General features: G+C 43.6%; 1 protein-coding gene and 1 long non-coding RNA gene across 2 annotated transcripts in view; one reads left to right on the top strand and one right to left on the bottom strand.

Annotated features, from left to right (window-relative positions):
• The window catches only part of LOC147817887 (uncharacterized), a 165,011-nt gene that overhangs the window by 60,927 nt on the left and 88,753 nt on the right, over positions 1-15,331 (top strand). The window lies entirely within an intron of this gene.
• On the bottom strand, positions 688-15,302 carry mbd6 (methyl-CpG binding domain protein 6). Its single transcript, XM_023427499.2, has 13 exons — positions 15,104-15,302; positions 14,328-14,551; positions 13,634-13,773; positions 11,379-11,481; positions 10,879-11,050; positions 7,365-9,827; positions 5,874-6,895; positions 5,438-5,546; positions 5,158-5,303; positions 3,578-4,351; positions 3,358-3,410; positions 3,123-3,189; positions 688-2,424 (listed from the first exon to the last, which is right to left on the bottom strand). The coding sequence occupies exons 3-13, from the start codon at positions 13,747-13,749 to the stop codon at positions 2,353-2,355; spliced, it is 5,097 nt and encodes a 1,698-aa protein (XP_023283267.1). The 5' UTR covers positions 13,750-13,773; positions 14,328-14,551; positions 15,104-15,302; the 3' UTR covers positions 688-2,352.

Below are 15,331 nucleotides of genomic sequence, written 5' to 3'. Positions count from 1 at the left end.
AGATGAGTTCAGGCCTCACCTTTAAGGAGCTTTACAGTGTCTGATGAGGTAGGGATGATGCAGCACAAAGTCACACTGAAAACTGAAAACACATTACCATGCCCGTTAAAAAAAAATCTCATCCTTGTTTACAATCCAGAAAGCACATAAACATGAAGGCTGCACATAGTGAAAATGAGAAAACAAAGAAAATAATATGGATAATTATCTACATGAAACCTGATAAGAAGTGTGAAAACATAACATCCTGCAGTGAGGTCAACCACTGGGATCCTGAAGGTCAATAACTCTGTACTAATAATAAATACCTTAAACGCTGCTGCAGTTGCCCCTGGATTTTAGCGTTGGCAGGGTAACACAAGTCGAGACCGGAAACCTGAACGTCTAATACACCTGCTCACAGGTCAGAAATGACTAACTGCAGAAACTCACTACTGTTTTCATGTAGGCTTTCTGTGGACCTTGTAAAATCTGTTATTTTCTGATCACTAAACAGAGTATTAGCAATTACTAATGACAGATTTGTTGATTCATTTTGTGCAACCAGGAAACAATATTATGCAAACATCCAATATAATATATATAATTCTTATTCAACAATATGTATCTTTGGTTGCAACTCACATACAGTATGAACTGCATCATAAAATTGTTCACACCCTTTTCTGAAGAGAAGTCAACACAAGGTAACTTTTCTGTAAATAGTTTAATATTAAATAAAAAAAGACTCCCATATAAAAAAGAAAGCTACAGTCCACAATTTAATCGTCTTTTTAAACATAAGTATTGAAAGCAAGGGGTAGAATGAGAAAAATACTTAATTACAATTCCCAGAAAAAATTCACAATTCATTGTTTTCTCTCGTCTCTTCTCTAACAATATAAAATCAAAATAAAACACATTAACTGTACATATGTACAAATCTCCAAGTGTAGAAATTGCATAATCTGCTTTCTTTTTCACTTTATTTTTTAAATACAGCTAGAGATGCCAGTACTTGGGGCGGGGCAGTGTGTGGAGGAGAGCTCAAACAGTGATATGAGACAAGAGGGAGGATAGTACTTCAAATCCACAGTAACACACGGACTCAACAGATCCACGTAAGACATCATAGCTCTCTGCGTTTAAGTTTTCCAGCCATTCGTTCATACAATCAAAGGACATACTGTACTTCTTATAAACTCAGGGTTCCTGCAAATATTCTCTTTTAAAATTCAATCCACATATTTATCTCATGGCTGGAGGGCGGTGGGGGTTTGGGTAGGTGTTGTGTCAACATATAACTAGTCTCCATCACACCACAGCTACAAGTAGTTCTTCATGGCATCAAATGAGACAGCATGTGAACTGTAAGTGGGTTATCAAAGCGGGACAAATGGTGCTCAAAGTTTTTCTGAAGTGTTCCAGATTTGTTGTGGACAATTTCAAAAACTGGGTGTGGTCAGACAAAAAAAAAAAACGTCATTTTTAAAATTAACGTTTTCTCAGTTCATAAAACTATTGGTGACATACAAACCATTAAAGGAAAATCTCACAGAATGTGGAATCAAGATTAAAAAAGTGTGGCAAGTGGTTGATGAAAACTGGCTAAAAACCTGATTGGGTGAACCACATTATTTTCTTGGCTTGTCCCATACAACGGTTATTTCATACTGAAGAAGAAAAGACACAAGTCTGTTCCTTCTTATATTCTCTTCCAGCACCCCTCACAACGTTTCTTTAAAATTCAACCGCTGTGTCTCTTTATGTTACTAACAGACAGGGTCTTGTTCACTGAAATAAAAATAAATTTGACTAAAAGTTGGACAGTGAGGGGCTCAGCAATAGGTGTCCAACACACACTCAGACACAAACATCCACACACATACAGACACACTTTCGACAGAGAGCATCGTTCAAGTAGATGGGCTTTATCCTGACTCACAGTTACACACTGATGAGAAGAAAACAGTACTCTTGCTTATTTTTTGTTTTCTCATTGACATAATTCTAACACCATAATTAACAGATCTCTGATCACAATGTCAAGCAACCATTATTTTGTGAACTAGACCTAAGAGAAGACTTAAGTGAAAAAGTTTCCACAAACTCTCTCCTTCTTTTCCTTTTCTTTTTTTTTTTTTTTTAACATTTCATAAATTACATTTTCAAACTAGATCTCTCCTATGTGTTTTTCATAGTGGTTGCCATAAAAATGGTTGACATGACAACAACATAATATTAGTGCAGTTGAATTATAAAAAAAAAAAGGTCTAAACAGTGGTGATGATAGTGGAGAGATGGAGGGGGGAAGAGGGGCGTCTGGCCACCTTTGATTGGTGAACAGGTCTGACTGACAGCTCCCTCCACTAATCACTGCCTCTGAGACCTGGCACCTCGTCGCCTCCTGCCACGGACTGACCTCTCAGGCTTCAGCAGTGCTGTCTGGAACAAGAGAGAGAAAGATGACAGTCACATCAGGCCTGTCTCCTGGTGGAATGACTTTACCACTGTGGTCAGAACTGCACAGTCACTCCCAGATATCCAGCGCTGAGCACAGACTTTCCCTGGAGCAAACCTTTCATAGCCAGAGTGCAGTGTAGACTACAAAACATGATGCTCCAGCTTGCACAGATCCACCGTCTTTGCTTTTCACTGTTTTTAGGAATCTGAACAAAAACTTGAAGCCCACTGCTTTTGAGGTTAAAGGTTCATTCTTGACCTTGATAGAACAAATCTTACTACAAGATAAGATTTTTTTCTCAACTGCTGTTTTGAAGATCAAGAATGAATCTCAGCTGTTTAGTCAACACGGATGAGAATGGAAATTAAATCATCTGTTATTCTAAGACAAATGAACAGCATTATCTGCTCATGAAAGTCATGTGATCTTTTTGACTGGTATTGTTTTCACCTTGTGAGTCTGTGTGTGTACTCATGTAATAACTCCTGGGTTGGAATGTCAACATCTTGGTTGATGTGTTTTTTGTGCTACTCTCTGATTCTGTGGTTTTTCTGCACTGCACTGACCCAGTTTCCTTGGGACAAGCAAATTAAACCACTGTCATTTACTGTTACTTTCATACAGTATATGAAAATCTGATGATATGATAATGTTGCATGATTCTACAATGGGGTCTTACCGTAGCCTTGGTTTCCTCTAGTGCTGTAGCATCCATGTCTCTGAAGTCTTCTAACACATTCTGTAGCCTAACAAACAAAGTAGGAACACACTAGTACTCAATACAGCACAATTTAGCCAAATACAGTTGTAATGAAGCATCAGCAAAACTAAAAGCTTGTCTTATGCATTGAAGATTAAAGAACAAGGTCTCCCTGTCCCCATCTGAAAAATGAACCGTTAACAAGACAACTTACGTTTGTTTCCTTTTCCTTCCTCTTCTGGCTCCGCCCGCTGCTCCTGCTTGATCCTTGGTAGGTAGAATCAGAAATCACATTACAACACCATCATGATTTAAAATGCAGCCACACAAAATGATCACAATGCTACATCCCTCTGTTTTAACAGTCTTAGGTTCATTCCAAAGTGCAAATTCTGATGACTCATCAGGTTGATGATGCAGAATCAAACACTTACCCTTCCCTGTTCAGTGTGCAGCAATGTCCCAGCTGTCTCCTCACTGGGCCTACCACTGCATCCATCCATGGGACTAAGGTACCCTGAATGGGGAAGGTGCCCCTGTCTATCCCCCCCTGCCTCCACGAAAGGGCACACAGCTGCAGCAGGCCCAGTACAGTCTGTCTTAGCCTCTTCCAAATATATGGGTGGCATAGGAGGTTCTGGGTGCGTATGTCCCTCTACTATGACTGGCTTCCTTTGTAAGGGTGACGTAGACCCATCCTCAGTGGGTTTGGGCGTCCCCTGGGCTGGGGAATGGGCTGCTGCTTCCAGGCTGAGTCGGGATAAGTCTGGGTTGCGGAGGGAACAGGCCCTGCGTGGACTCAATGAGACTGGGGAACTTGCCTGTGGCAGAGTTGGGACAGAGGTGGATGGGGTATGGTGCGCCACAGGGAAAGAAACCGGCGGTAAGGCACAGAAGGGTGAAGTGGGGTCAGATGGACCCAGATGGGCCCCGTCTTCCTGCTCTTTAGCATTGACTTGAAGGAAGGAGGTGTAAATCGTGTCCATGAAAGATGTGTAAGGATCGATCACAGCCCTGCCCTCAGATTCTCGCTGGGGGGGTGGGGTGGGTTCTTGGGCAGGGGCAGGACCTTGAGGCAGAGCTGGAGCAGGACTGGGAACCACATCAGGAGTAATCTGACTGGTTGGAATATTTTCCTGTGGAGCAGGGTTTTGTGTTTCTTGCATTGAGACTGGCTTCTCTCCCTCTGAAGGTGGTGCAAGGTTCAGCTGGGGAAAAAAGGAACAAGTTCACTTCAATCAGGCAGTCAAATATTCCCAAATAAATATTATGAAGAACAAACAACATGTTTTCTCTTTGACACAAAACAATCCAAAAGCTATCCACATTTACTTACATATATACTGTACAAATCCATTAATAAGCCACAGACAATCTATAACAGCCCACTGCGTATCTGCCATCACAAAGTCCCATCCTATACTTTTTAACCTAAATTTTTACCTTTTTACGTAAATGTTAAATACGTTTCTGACACTTTAAAGTAACAGCTATAGAGTACAACATTTGCCACACCTTTTTTCACAAGCTCCTTCATCAAAACAGTGAAGGGCCTGGTTCAAAACTAATACATTTCTAAGCTTAAATTATTGACAATATTTCTATGCGTCTCCCCCTGCTGAGAATGAGAGAGGTACAAGCAAAACAGGACACACTCAGGTAACATAACGTCCAATGAGTCAGAACTCAAGAGTAATTTACACTAGTGGGCACAAACAGAATACATGCATTAAAACACTCATTCACATGTGCTGTGAAATGTTTGCAGCGTAGAGCCCAGCTGTCATAACGGACAGCAGCAATGCAACACTAGCATGCTGATGTGGAAAACACAGTAGAATGCACTAAAGAAAAGCTCTGATTTTGACTGACACCAGTCTTTAGGATTGGCTCAGGATATCTCCAGTTAAAGTATCAATTGAACAATCTAAGTGCACACATCTCAAAAATTTCACTGTTTTGGCCGTAGCCAAATGATATACTTCATCTACTAAGCTACATTCCAGTAACCTACCTGTATGTTGTTGAGCAAGTTAATGGCCCCATCTGGACCCTGCAGCAGAGGCATGCCCAAAGCAGAGGTTTGGACAGGGGGTAGGAGGATGGAACCTGTTCCAATCCCCACCATGTTATGGAGGCCTGTGATGGCAGAAAGATCTCCTACAGAAGACACATTTCAAAGATGCACTGATATAATGGCTTATTGCTACAGAATGGCTGCAGTGTTTTAACAGAACAGATGATATGTTCCAAACACAGGAAAGACACGTTACAGAGTGTGGGCACTTACTCACCTAATACAGCAGGGTTGAGCAAAGTGGGAAGTAACTGCTGGAGGATGGGGTTGTCTTTGCCTTGGAGAGATAGGGGTATGAGGGTATCAACACCAGCATCAGTAGGTACCTGGAGAGTAGAGGACAAGAGAGAAGATTTGAGTTTCAAGGTAGAGACAGGGCTGGAGACATACACAGAGGCAAGTCTTCAATTTCGTCAAAATAAAAATGCTTTCAAAAATATCTGAATTTACAAATACATTAAGAGTGACAGACTGCAATCAATCCAAACAGATCATTTTGTTTGTGGAGGGCTTCATTTAAAAAGTAGTTTAGGGAAAAAAGCAACTAACACAAGGCAAAACAATGGAGCAGATCAGGAAATGAGCTCATAGGTTTTTCAAGGGAAACTAAGCGGAGCTCAGAGGAAAGACCTATGGGAGACAAGGGAGCCTACCTGAGGTTGGGTATGTTGGGTTTGCTGTGCAGGAGCTAATTGGGTGTGGGGAGGTGGGTGGAGCTCTGCAGAGCTCAGGGCAGCAGTGAGCAAGGCAGGGCTGAGGGGCAGGAAGGCTGCAGGGGGAGGAGGAAGAGTGGCAGGAAGGAGCAAAGACTGCAGGGCTTGGATCGTGCCCTCAGCTCCTGGAGGAATGGGGAGTAGACCCTGGGCGACCTCCAAGAGCCCCGGGCCCGTTAGGGTAGATGGATCCAGGAGGCCAGAGGCTTTATCCAGGGTTAGTCCCTCCAGTGTGGTGGGGATCTGCTGTGGTTGCTGGAGAGGAACTTCCAAACTGACCTGGCTCAACTGACCCAGCCCAGACAGAGGCAACAAAGATGCCTGCTGTTGCCCAAGTAACAAGGAGGCCATAACCAAAGCCTGAAGGCTGGGTTTTTCTGTTAGCCCTAAATCAGCCTCCTGTCCTGGGGTAGGGGTTGTGGCTGGGGGTAGGAGCGGGTTCAATAGGCCCAAAAGGTTCAGAGGCAACTCTCCTTGAGCACCACTTAACAAGGGCAACAAGGGAAACAGAGGATTGTTGTTTATATGTTGTTGCTTCTGTTGTTGATCCTGGTTTTGCTGCTGCGTCTCTTGTTGTTGAATCAGTAAATGCTGTTGCTGCTGCTCTGATTGCTGCTGCTCTGCAAGATTCTGTGGTGTTTGTAGTGTAGCACTGGCAGCAGGTATCTGTGTATGTTGTCCTCCCAACCACAGCCCCCCTAGGGGCAATGAAGCAAGAACTGTAGGGTCCAGGAGGGATGGTACCCCTCCTGTGGATGACAGAAGCTGAAGCAGCTGCTCTTGGTTCATAAAGGGGAAGGCCTCTGCCAGATGTAAGGCAGGGGTTGAGTCACCCACAGCTGAAGGAGTCGGGGGGTTGTTATTATCCCCAAGACGAGAGGTGATGGGCTCAGGGCTGGGGGCTGCTGGAGGTTTGGTCACTGTGGAGACCTTCGGGTCCACACATCCAGACTCGTCTGCCCCTGCAGAGGGAGAAACATGAATCATTCACCTCTGTTCAGGGTGACTCACAAATCAATACAATAAATATATTTTCTCACATAGGATTTAACTGTGTGGCTGAATCTGGGGCAGCAGTGAGTGCTGACAGTGAGCTAGAAAACAGCATTAAATTCACAAGCTAGAAATAACACATCAATAAAACACACTCATATCGTCCCAAAGCAACACCCATAGAGGGCGCAATCATGAGCCCTGAACCATCTTAAGACATATGGGCATCTGTAAAGCCTAACAGGGAAAGCTCAGGACCACACACAAAACTCACATTAATCACATTTGTATAAGCAACATTTTTGAAAGGATCTTCTGTATAGGAACATTTTCAATAAACTGCAAATCTCTACAAACCGATTTACTTCTATATGCATTCAAAAGTTCAGATATATCTTTAAGACTAATGACACACTTCCGACTAAAGAATATCCTCACCTGCAGTGTGATTTTCTTGGGAAGACATGTCAACATCAATGGTGCTATTGGGGGAGCTGCCCTCCCCCTGTGGCACAGTAGAAGATGCTGCGAGAAGGGCCAGGACATGGTTACTAAGATCAAGAGGCTTTGGGGAGGTGGATATTGCCATAGTAACACTGCCTTGAGAATGACTCAGGTCAACTGATGTTGATAAGCTGTTACTACTGAGCTCCATTGCCACAGTGCCCTCTGGTGCGGCTTCCTGCAAAGGTGCCTGGGAAACAGAGTCTATTGTAGGAATGTGATTTTCAGTTGGTTGATGCTTGTCTGAGGGATTTGGGGACCTATGCTGAGATGGGCTGCTGCTATTGTGTAAAGTTACATTTGAGTTGGGCACCACTATTGCAGAAGGAGAATGTCTTTGTAGAGGATTTGACTTAGCAGACTGAGGGTGTAAATGAGACTGCACTGATCTGAACTGATAGGAAGTGGGGGGAGGAGAAAGCGGCTGTGGCACCGAGAGCTGAGAGTTAGTGTCATTGTTTAGGCAGGGTGACCGACTCTGCGGGTGCCTGACGTTAGAATGAGGAGTGGGAGAAGAGGGCGAGAGTCTAGGGCTCTGTTTATTAGTGTGTCCACCTCCTTCAACAGACTCAGATCCTAGCTGAGCGGACGCAACGTTGGATGCTGATGTTGAGGCTGTGGCCTGTGCATTCTGTACACTGAGCAGGTGTAACAGAGCAGACAGAGGCTGGGTTGGAGGATCCAAGCCAAGAGGTGTAGGAGTCAGACCTGTAGTGAAATCCAGAGCCTCATTTTGTCGAGGAGGCCTGGAAAGGTGTGCTGTCTGTCGAGAAGCAGGGAGCCTGGGCATCTGCCCGGGGAGGAGATGATGATGGGTTTCCAACATGACAGCATTCTGGTTCTGCACAGTTGAGGTAGAGGAAGAGGAGGAGGAGTACGAGGAGGAGGGGGAGGAAGACGAGGAAAGGTTGATAACTGTAGCAGAAACAGCTTCTCCTGGTGGGGTCTTCTGTGGCCCATTAGCCTGCTGCTGGGTGTCTCTAAGCATGCTGAGAACTGTCGGAGACCGCCGTTGCCTCTTCCTGTGCGACGCATTGCGCTCCGCTGTGGGAGGCAGGTGGGGCAGAGAGGGAGCCAGGGACTGGGCCAGAGCGTGGGATGGAGGAAAGAGGATGGCAGAGGCTGCTGCAAGGGAGGAATGGGGAGGCTTGGTAGAAGCAATGGAGGAGGGAGGGTGGCTGTTATGTAAAGTGCTGTTAGTTACCTTTGATGACTGTTGCTGCTGTGCCTCTTTCAAGACCTCCAGAGAAGAGGGCAAACTTGCTGGGTTGCTGGTCGCATTTGAGCTCTGGCTCTGGGTTATCTGGTTAGCCAGTTGAGCCTTGGCAGCTGCAGAGAGCAAGTTACTTGCAGGAAAAGAAGCTGGATGTGGCATTTTGCCCTGATGGTTGTGGTGGTGGTTCAGAAATGCCCCCAGAGGCAAATTAGAGGGACCTGCAGAGTTCAACCCAAAACCTGGTGGTCCTGTGCTGGAAGTCTGACTCATGATGCTCTTTGAGGTCTTTGAGGAGAGAGCATGAGGGTTGCTACTGCTTTGGTTGGTCAGTAAGGAGGGGTTACTAGGGTTTAGGAGATGGTGGTTCTTAGTGCTGCTGTTGCCTGAGTTCTTAAACTGCTCCAAGATATCTTCCAGCTTGTACTTGGGGAAGTGGGGGCTGGGGTTTGGGGAGCCACCAGGGAGAGGGGAGTGTGGAGAGGAAGAGGTGGATTTCCTCCTCTGAGACAAGTTACTTCCCATCTGTCCTCCTTCTGCTAATGTTGAGCCTCCGCCCTGCTCAGAGAAAGGGGAAGGAGAGGCTGAAGGGTGGTGGGTCCGCTGGTGAGGAGAAACACAGTTCATGTTATGGACAGAGGGTGAGAGGGAGGGAGATGGAGAGAGGGTGGAGCCTCCCACAATAACACCATGAGGGTGATGAGTGTGAGTATGTCCTGCTCTTCCTCCTGCACCAAGTGTCATAGGGGAAGAGGGAGGAGGTGAAGAGAGGGGCCCTAGCCGAGGAGAGCCAGGGGTCTCCGGGGTTTTGGGTGTTCTTTGACCTTGACTGACGTTCTGAGGTGTGGGGGTGCGGGGTGACCTCTGGGCAGCGCTATATGAGGGGAATGAGGAGTTGGAGGAAGAGGTTGAGGATGCAGGTAGAGGAGGAGGATGGTGAAGCCTTCTCAAAGTATCCAAGGGATGGTGAGAGTTTGTGGCTGTGTGAAGAATGGGGGAGGAACCATTATAAGGGTAAATAAACTGGTGGGGGGATTTGGGACTGGCACAGGGATTTGAGTGAAAGTTGTTGTGGGGTCGAGCAGGGACTGGATGGAGTTTGGGATGGTAAATGCCACGGTCCTCTTCTTCCTGCTCCATGAGTTGGCCCTTTGGATCACGGCTGTCCCCTCGACTGCTCACCTCTGAAAGTGGACACACACACACACACACACACACACACACACACACACACACACACACACACACACACACACACACGTCTGAATATTCTGCCATAATGACTGACTGAGCGAGTGTTCAGGAAGAGCATCCTGATGTTTACACATACCATATTTTTACGCTGAATTTCTGCTATTTCCAATGTGGAAGTACATTACTGCTATCAAAATATCAGTAGTTTCAATTCTGTGTGGCTGACAGCTGCTACACTGACCAGCACTTATTTTGTCAATCCCACACCCACCTTCTCTCAGAGGATTTCCGGCCATCACTGCCTGCTCACACAGATGCAAGATCCCTCTCCCACCCACTCCTATGGTGATTCTGATCACACATAAGTGTTTTTTTGTTCCCCAAATCAAAAATCTGTCTGGCGCCTTCCCACAGAGAAAATAAGATACATTTAGCACTTTTATGGATTTTGCCTGAGGCAGCAGAAACTAAAAATGTCACTGTGTCTCTGATATCTAATGGAAATTGCCATATTAACAGACACAAACCAGACAATAAAACGTCTTCAGTGTAGCAGTTGGTGTTATTGCTTACAGGACTGATTTTGATGTCAAATTGTTTAATGTCCTTAAAACACAGCATATATATATATTTTTTAAAAATAAAGAGAGAAAGAGGGTGAGTGAGAGAGAGAGAGAGAGAGAGAGAGAGAGAGAAAAGAAGTGGTTTCAGAGGCATGTCTCATATACTTATTATAAATTAAATCTCATCTCCAATTCATCCCATGGTGAAATAGCATGTGCTCTCACACACATAACAGCCAATTTGTGTTGGGTACTGTGGGAGCTGCAAGATCATAGACCTGTTGCAGCCCTCGATGTGAGGTTACTACAGTGCACAAAGCACACTCAACACACTCAACACTAAGATCAATAGATTTGGTGGATAAATTGCAGATTTTGACACCTTACAAAGAGACTCCATCACACCAAAAAGAGTTATTTCAACAGCTTTGTTTATGAATTTATTAGACTGTTTGATATTACAATGCTCAATGCTTACCTGAATGATGTAGGTTGGGAAAGGGCAGCTGTGAGGCCTGCATACTGCGACACAGAGCAGCCATCGCTACCACTTTCCTGCGGTGGTTACACAGTTTGGTCATGTCCTGCTCTGTTTTGCCTAACGGTTGGCTGCACTGTTCCACCATCACTCCCACAGTAAAGTTGAATACCTGCAGGATACCAGACAAAAGAGAATTCAACAGAATTCAGAGAGAAAGCTTTTCCTGACGTTTCATTAAATTTAAGACAACTAAAGCCTCCAGTGGAGGTGTGTCACACTCATGCATGCATGGATACTCACACAAAGAAAACAAAACACACAACTGTTATTAAGACTAAGTGACCCACCACACTGATCAAGTGAGTTTTAAGAGGTTAAAAGGTCCTCACCATGTTGTTTAAATATGTGTAATTGCACAATTAAGTGGCTATTAATTGTGGATACCACACTAGTAATGTTTTAATTTGTATTCGTAGAGTGAGAAGAGAGGCTTTTACCTTGTGAATGATGAGTGGACACTCCAGGCCACATTTGCAGGTACCATCAGTCAACAGATAGGTCTTGACTTCGTCCAGAGAGGACAAGGCAGTGCCACTGGGACTACAGGAAGAAGGCAGCAACACCCAGTTGTTACAGAAAACTCAAAGTGAATTGAAAAGGACATGTAACAAGACATTTTCAAAATAGAGCAACGTTCTGAGAAGCAAACCTGAACACACATCAAGATCCCCACATTTAAAATCCCATTGAGATTTGAGGATTTAAAGGACTTACAGCCACCTACAGGACCACATACACAAACAACAAACTGTTGTGTTTTAAGTGGCTCTTCAAACAAGAACAGATTATGCACAGTACACATGATATTTGTGGTGATGACAAATTAGCGTTATTATAAGACCTATTATAGTAGAGTTGATTAAAATGTGATCTCAGCTCCCTGTCACCATGTTATATCCTATTAGGGGTTATTTGAATGATTGATAATGCAGTTACTTGGCTTGGTAGTTAACGCTGACTTAACTGATCACACATCAAGGTGAAAGCCTATGTATAAATAAACTGCTGTTACATTATATCAGTTCCCCTAGGATGGAGTTGTAAGTTAGGGTTAGAGTCAGAATCAGGGTTAATAAATTGCATTTACAACATGTCTCTAAATCCTATCCAAATAATATAGAAAGTTAATATCTCTGTGAGGGAATCTGCCTGTTATCTTTGAGATTGACAGTTTTTGCATGCATAGTAAGGCCCACCTGCAGGAAGAAGAAAACACGTGCATGTGTAATATCTACCATCTTTGTATCAAGATGGATCTTCCGAACGTTGTTTATTTCACAGACATGTGTTTCCTTACATATTCCTATCAAATGAGTGAGTTTGCTTTAACATTACTTAGTGATACTCACAAGAAGTTGCAGGACTGCTCAGTGTCCAACATAGTATGTTTTCCCATTGGCCCACTTGGCCAGTAGATCAATTTTACAGGCCCTTTGACCCAGCAGCCAAAAGTAAAAATAAATCAATAAAATCTTTTTTTCATAATCTAATAATTATAGGCATCGCAACACTTACTGTAAAAAGATCATTCAATCATGCACTTACACTATATGATATTAGGTAAATATAATAATAACAATTGTACTTCTTCTCATTATTAGTTAAGTCCCTGCTTGACACAAACGACATCTTGAATAATGAGGCAGTTCACAAATTTGGCATGGATGGGAACAATAATCAAATGAACCCTTTCAGGCACTCTGTGTGTTGAGGAAGCAGCAAACAAACACCATCATCTGATGCCAGTCACATTGCTGAAAACAAATCTAATAGCGGATAATAAAACACAGCTGAGCACCACACAGCAATAATGTTAGTACTGGACTTTTAACTCAACCTCAGAAGTTAGCACAGGGGTTTAGCTCAACGCAGTCCGCATAAACTTTTTCTGGCCCTGGGCCCCAGGCCATCAATTATGTGGGACGCTGCTGTTCTCCCCTCGCCAAATGATAATCCTGAATCTGGGATCAGCGTTGCTTGCTTCATTGTTGACACCTACCCTGTGCTTGTTGTTATAATCATTGTGCTGTCATTATCAGGTATAGAGTTTTGTATGCTTTACTCACAGGTGTGTGAATTGACCTGGATATGAGGCATCTGTAGCCCAAACAATATGGGCCTAACATTAGTTAGAGAAAAGACAGAGCTCTCTTTTCTCCTCTTGTGTAAAAAACTAAAAAACAGCAGCAGTCGTCATATTTTAAACAGCTCATTGCTGTTTCAGTGATTCAGCCATCATGTGCATCTCAATTTGACTAGTTGAAAAAATGACCTTCTCTTGATAGCCAGAGGTCCTACACAATTTTATATTTAAAATGTCACATTTTGTACACTTTTACTTCGAACAAGATCCAAACCACTGTTCAATGAAATATGTGCATTCCAATCAAAATGGTGTCTTCTGTCCTGGGCTAGCCAAGGAAAATAAGCCAAAGGGAAGTCTTTATTGGGAAAAAAAATGACTGCATCATCATTTTTCTTGGTAATATCCGCCCAAATATGGTGGCACAACCAGCATTCACATTTCTCCAAAATGATTTATGTAGCTTACACACACACACACACGAACACACACACACGAACACACACACACACACATTAATAGGCCTTCACATCAGAATCATTTGTTAAAATATTGGTAAATATCTGCAAAAAGTATACATGTGCTTTCTGTTCAACTACACCAACACACCTGACATAGATTACCCGCCCGCTCTCCATTCTCCTCTGCCAGCCGATGGGGACTTGTATTGCAGTGGTGTGGACCCCATCCTTGTCCCCAGTGACAGTCTCACTGCCTCCCATCATTTTGTAGCTGCAGCCTGCCAGCACCTTGGAAAATCAGCCAATGTTAATACATCTTTTCTTTTAATCCCATAATAATAGAGTTCAATTTCTTTAAAGAGCCAAGAGTTTTGCTTTGAAATGTTAAGTATCCACTTTGAGTCTATAGACACAAAACAAGGATTTTTCACCAATGTCACTGTCTAAAATGTTTTGATGTGTTCATAAAGTTACAGGCTAAAGTTGTCTCATAGCATCACCATTATTCAATAATGAATTTTACTTTTGTAATCTTATCAATGACGTTTGAATGCCATTATGGAATGACACTACCAGAATTACCACTGCTTATAAAATGCAAGTTTGTGGCTCAGTGGGAGTCACTAAATAAGTAAACACATGCATGTATAAGATGGATAAACAAATATCTCTGCGGTCTAAGGAATAGCAATGCTCTAATTAAAGAAAACCTGAATGCCAGATGTGTGGCACTCAAAATATGAAGTAAACACTGCTGGGTGTGACCATAGCAAAAGAAGTATTTCAGTGTAATGCCAAGGTAGAGAAATAAAAAAAGAATAACTGAAGCACTTTTTGCATACCTTGTCATCTTTGGGAAGCCAGGATCTGTTTTGGCTAGGGTATCCACTGTCCAATGTGCATGCTGGTGGGTTAGAAGCACACAGACTGCCAGTAAATCTGACTTGAGGCCCAAACACCTGGACTTTCCCCAGCTATGAGGCAGCTCCTCAACTTAGAGGATGACTCCTACAGATGAATTTGTTCAGTTCACATCAGAGTAGGGGCTTGGATGAAGATGGGCAGCCTGCAAAGAAAGGTGGAGGTGGATTATGTAATCTGACAGGGATAACCAGGGTAAATAACTCACGCAATAAACAGTTTCCTGCAATTCATGTGATTCAAGCGTACTTAAAAATGTTGCATCAGTTGCATTATTCTTAAAAAAGAAAACAACTTCTGAACAAGCTGCGGCTACTTTGAAGTGGGAGAGTGTGTTTTGATAGGCCCGTGGTATACTGATGTTTAGTTACAATAAAAAGCAGCCAAGAAGCTAACAACCTAGCAACATGGACGGAGCTTAAAATAAAACCTTAAAGCAACTGAGCTCAGGTCAACATATCTGCAGTGTGCAGCCATGGAACAATATTTCCCCAGCAACACGGCAGAAGGCAGCTAGGCTAACAGCTAAGCTAATAGGCTACCCTACTTTGTACTGTGTTGTCGTGACAGCTGTCAGGCGCACAAAACACTCCAATGCGAAACTCTTGCGTGTTAGCTACAGTAACATATAACGAGCAATACACAACACAGCTTTGCAAAACATACTCAATGAATGTGGACACCAGATTGCCCTTACTTATTTAATGACAGGCGTTAGCTAACGTTTGTGTTAGCGGAACCTGTGACCCTCTCTCTGCCTTCTGGCGAAGTTTTGGAGTCCTGGCTTTTCTGGGTCGCGGGAGAATCAAGAGTTAGCTGGTTAGCTAACAGACTAGCGGAGTGTTTTGAAAACGGCTGATACTTAAATAAATAACCGTGAAATAAATCATTCGGCCGTTCAAATCACGTATTCGCGCGATTAGTC

This window comes from Seriola lalandi, unplaced genomic scaffold (genome assembly GCF_002814215.2).
Source record: "Seriola lalandi dorsalis isolate HSWRI2012SDOR001 ecotype SW California unplaced genomic scaffold, Sedor1 jcf7180002054861, whole genome shotgun sequence".
Classification (NCBI taxonomy): domain Eukaryota; kingdom Metazoa; phylum Chordata; class Actinopteri; order Carangiformes; family Carangidae; genus Seriola; species Seriola lalandi.
The sequence above is the reverse complement of the archived record's forward strand: the minus strand, read 5'-3'. Positions and strand labels throughout refer to the sequence as shown.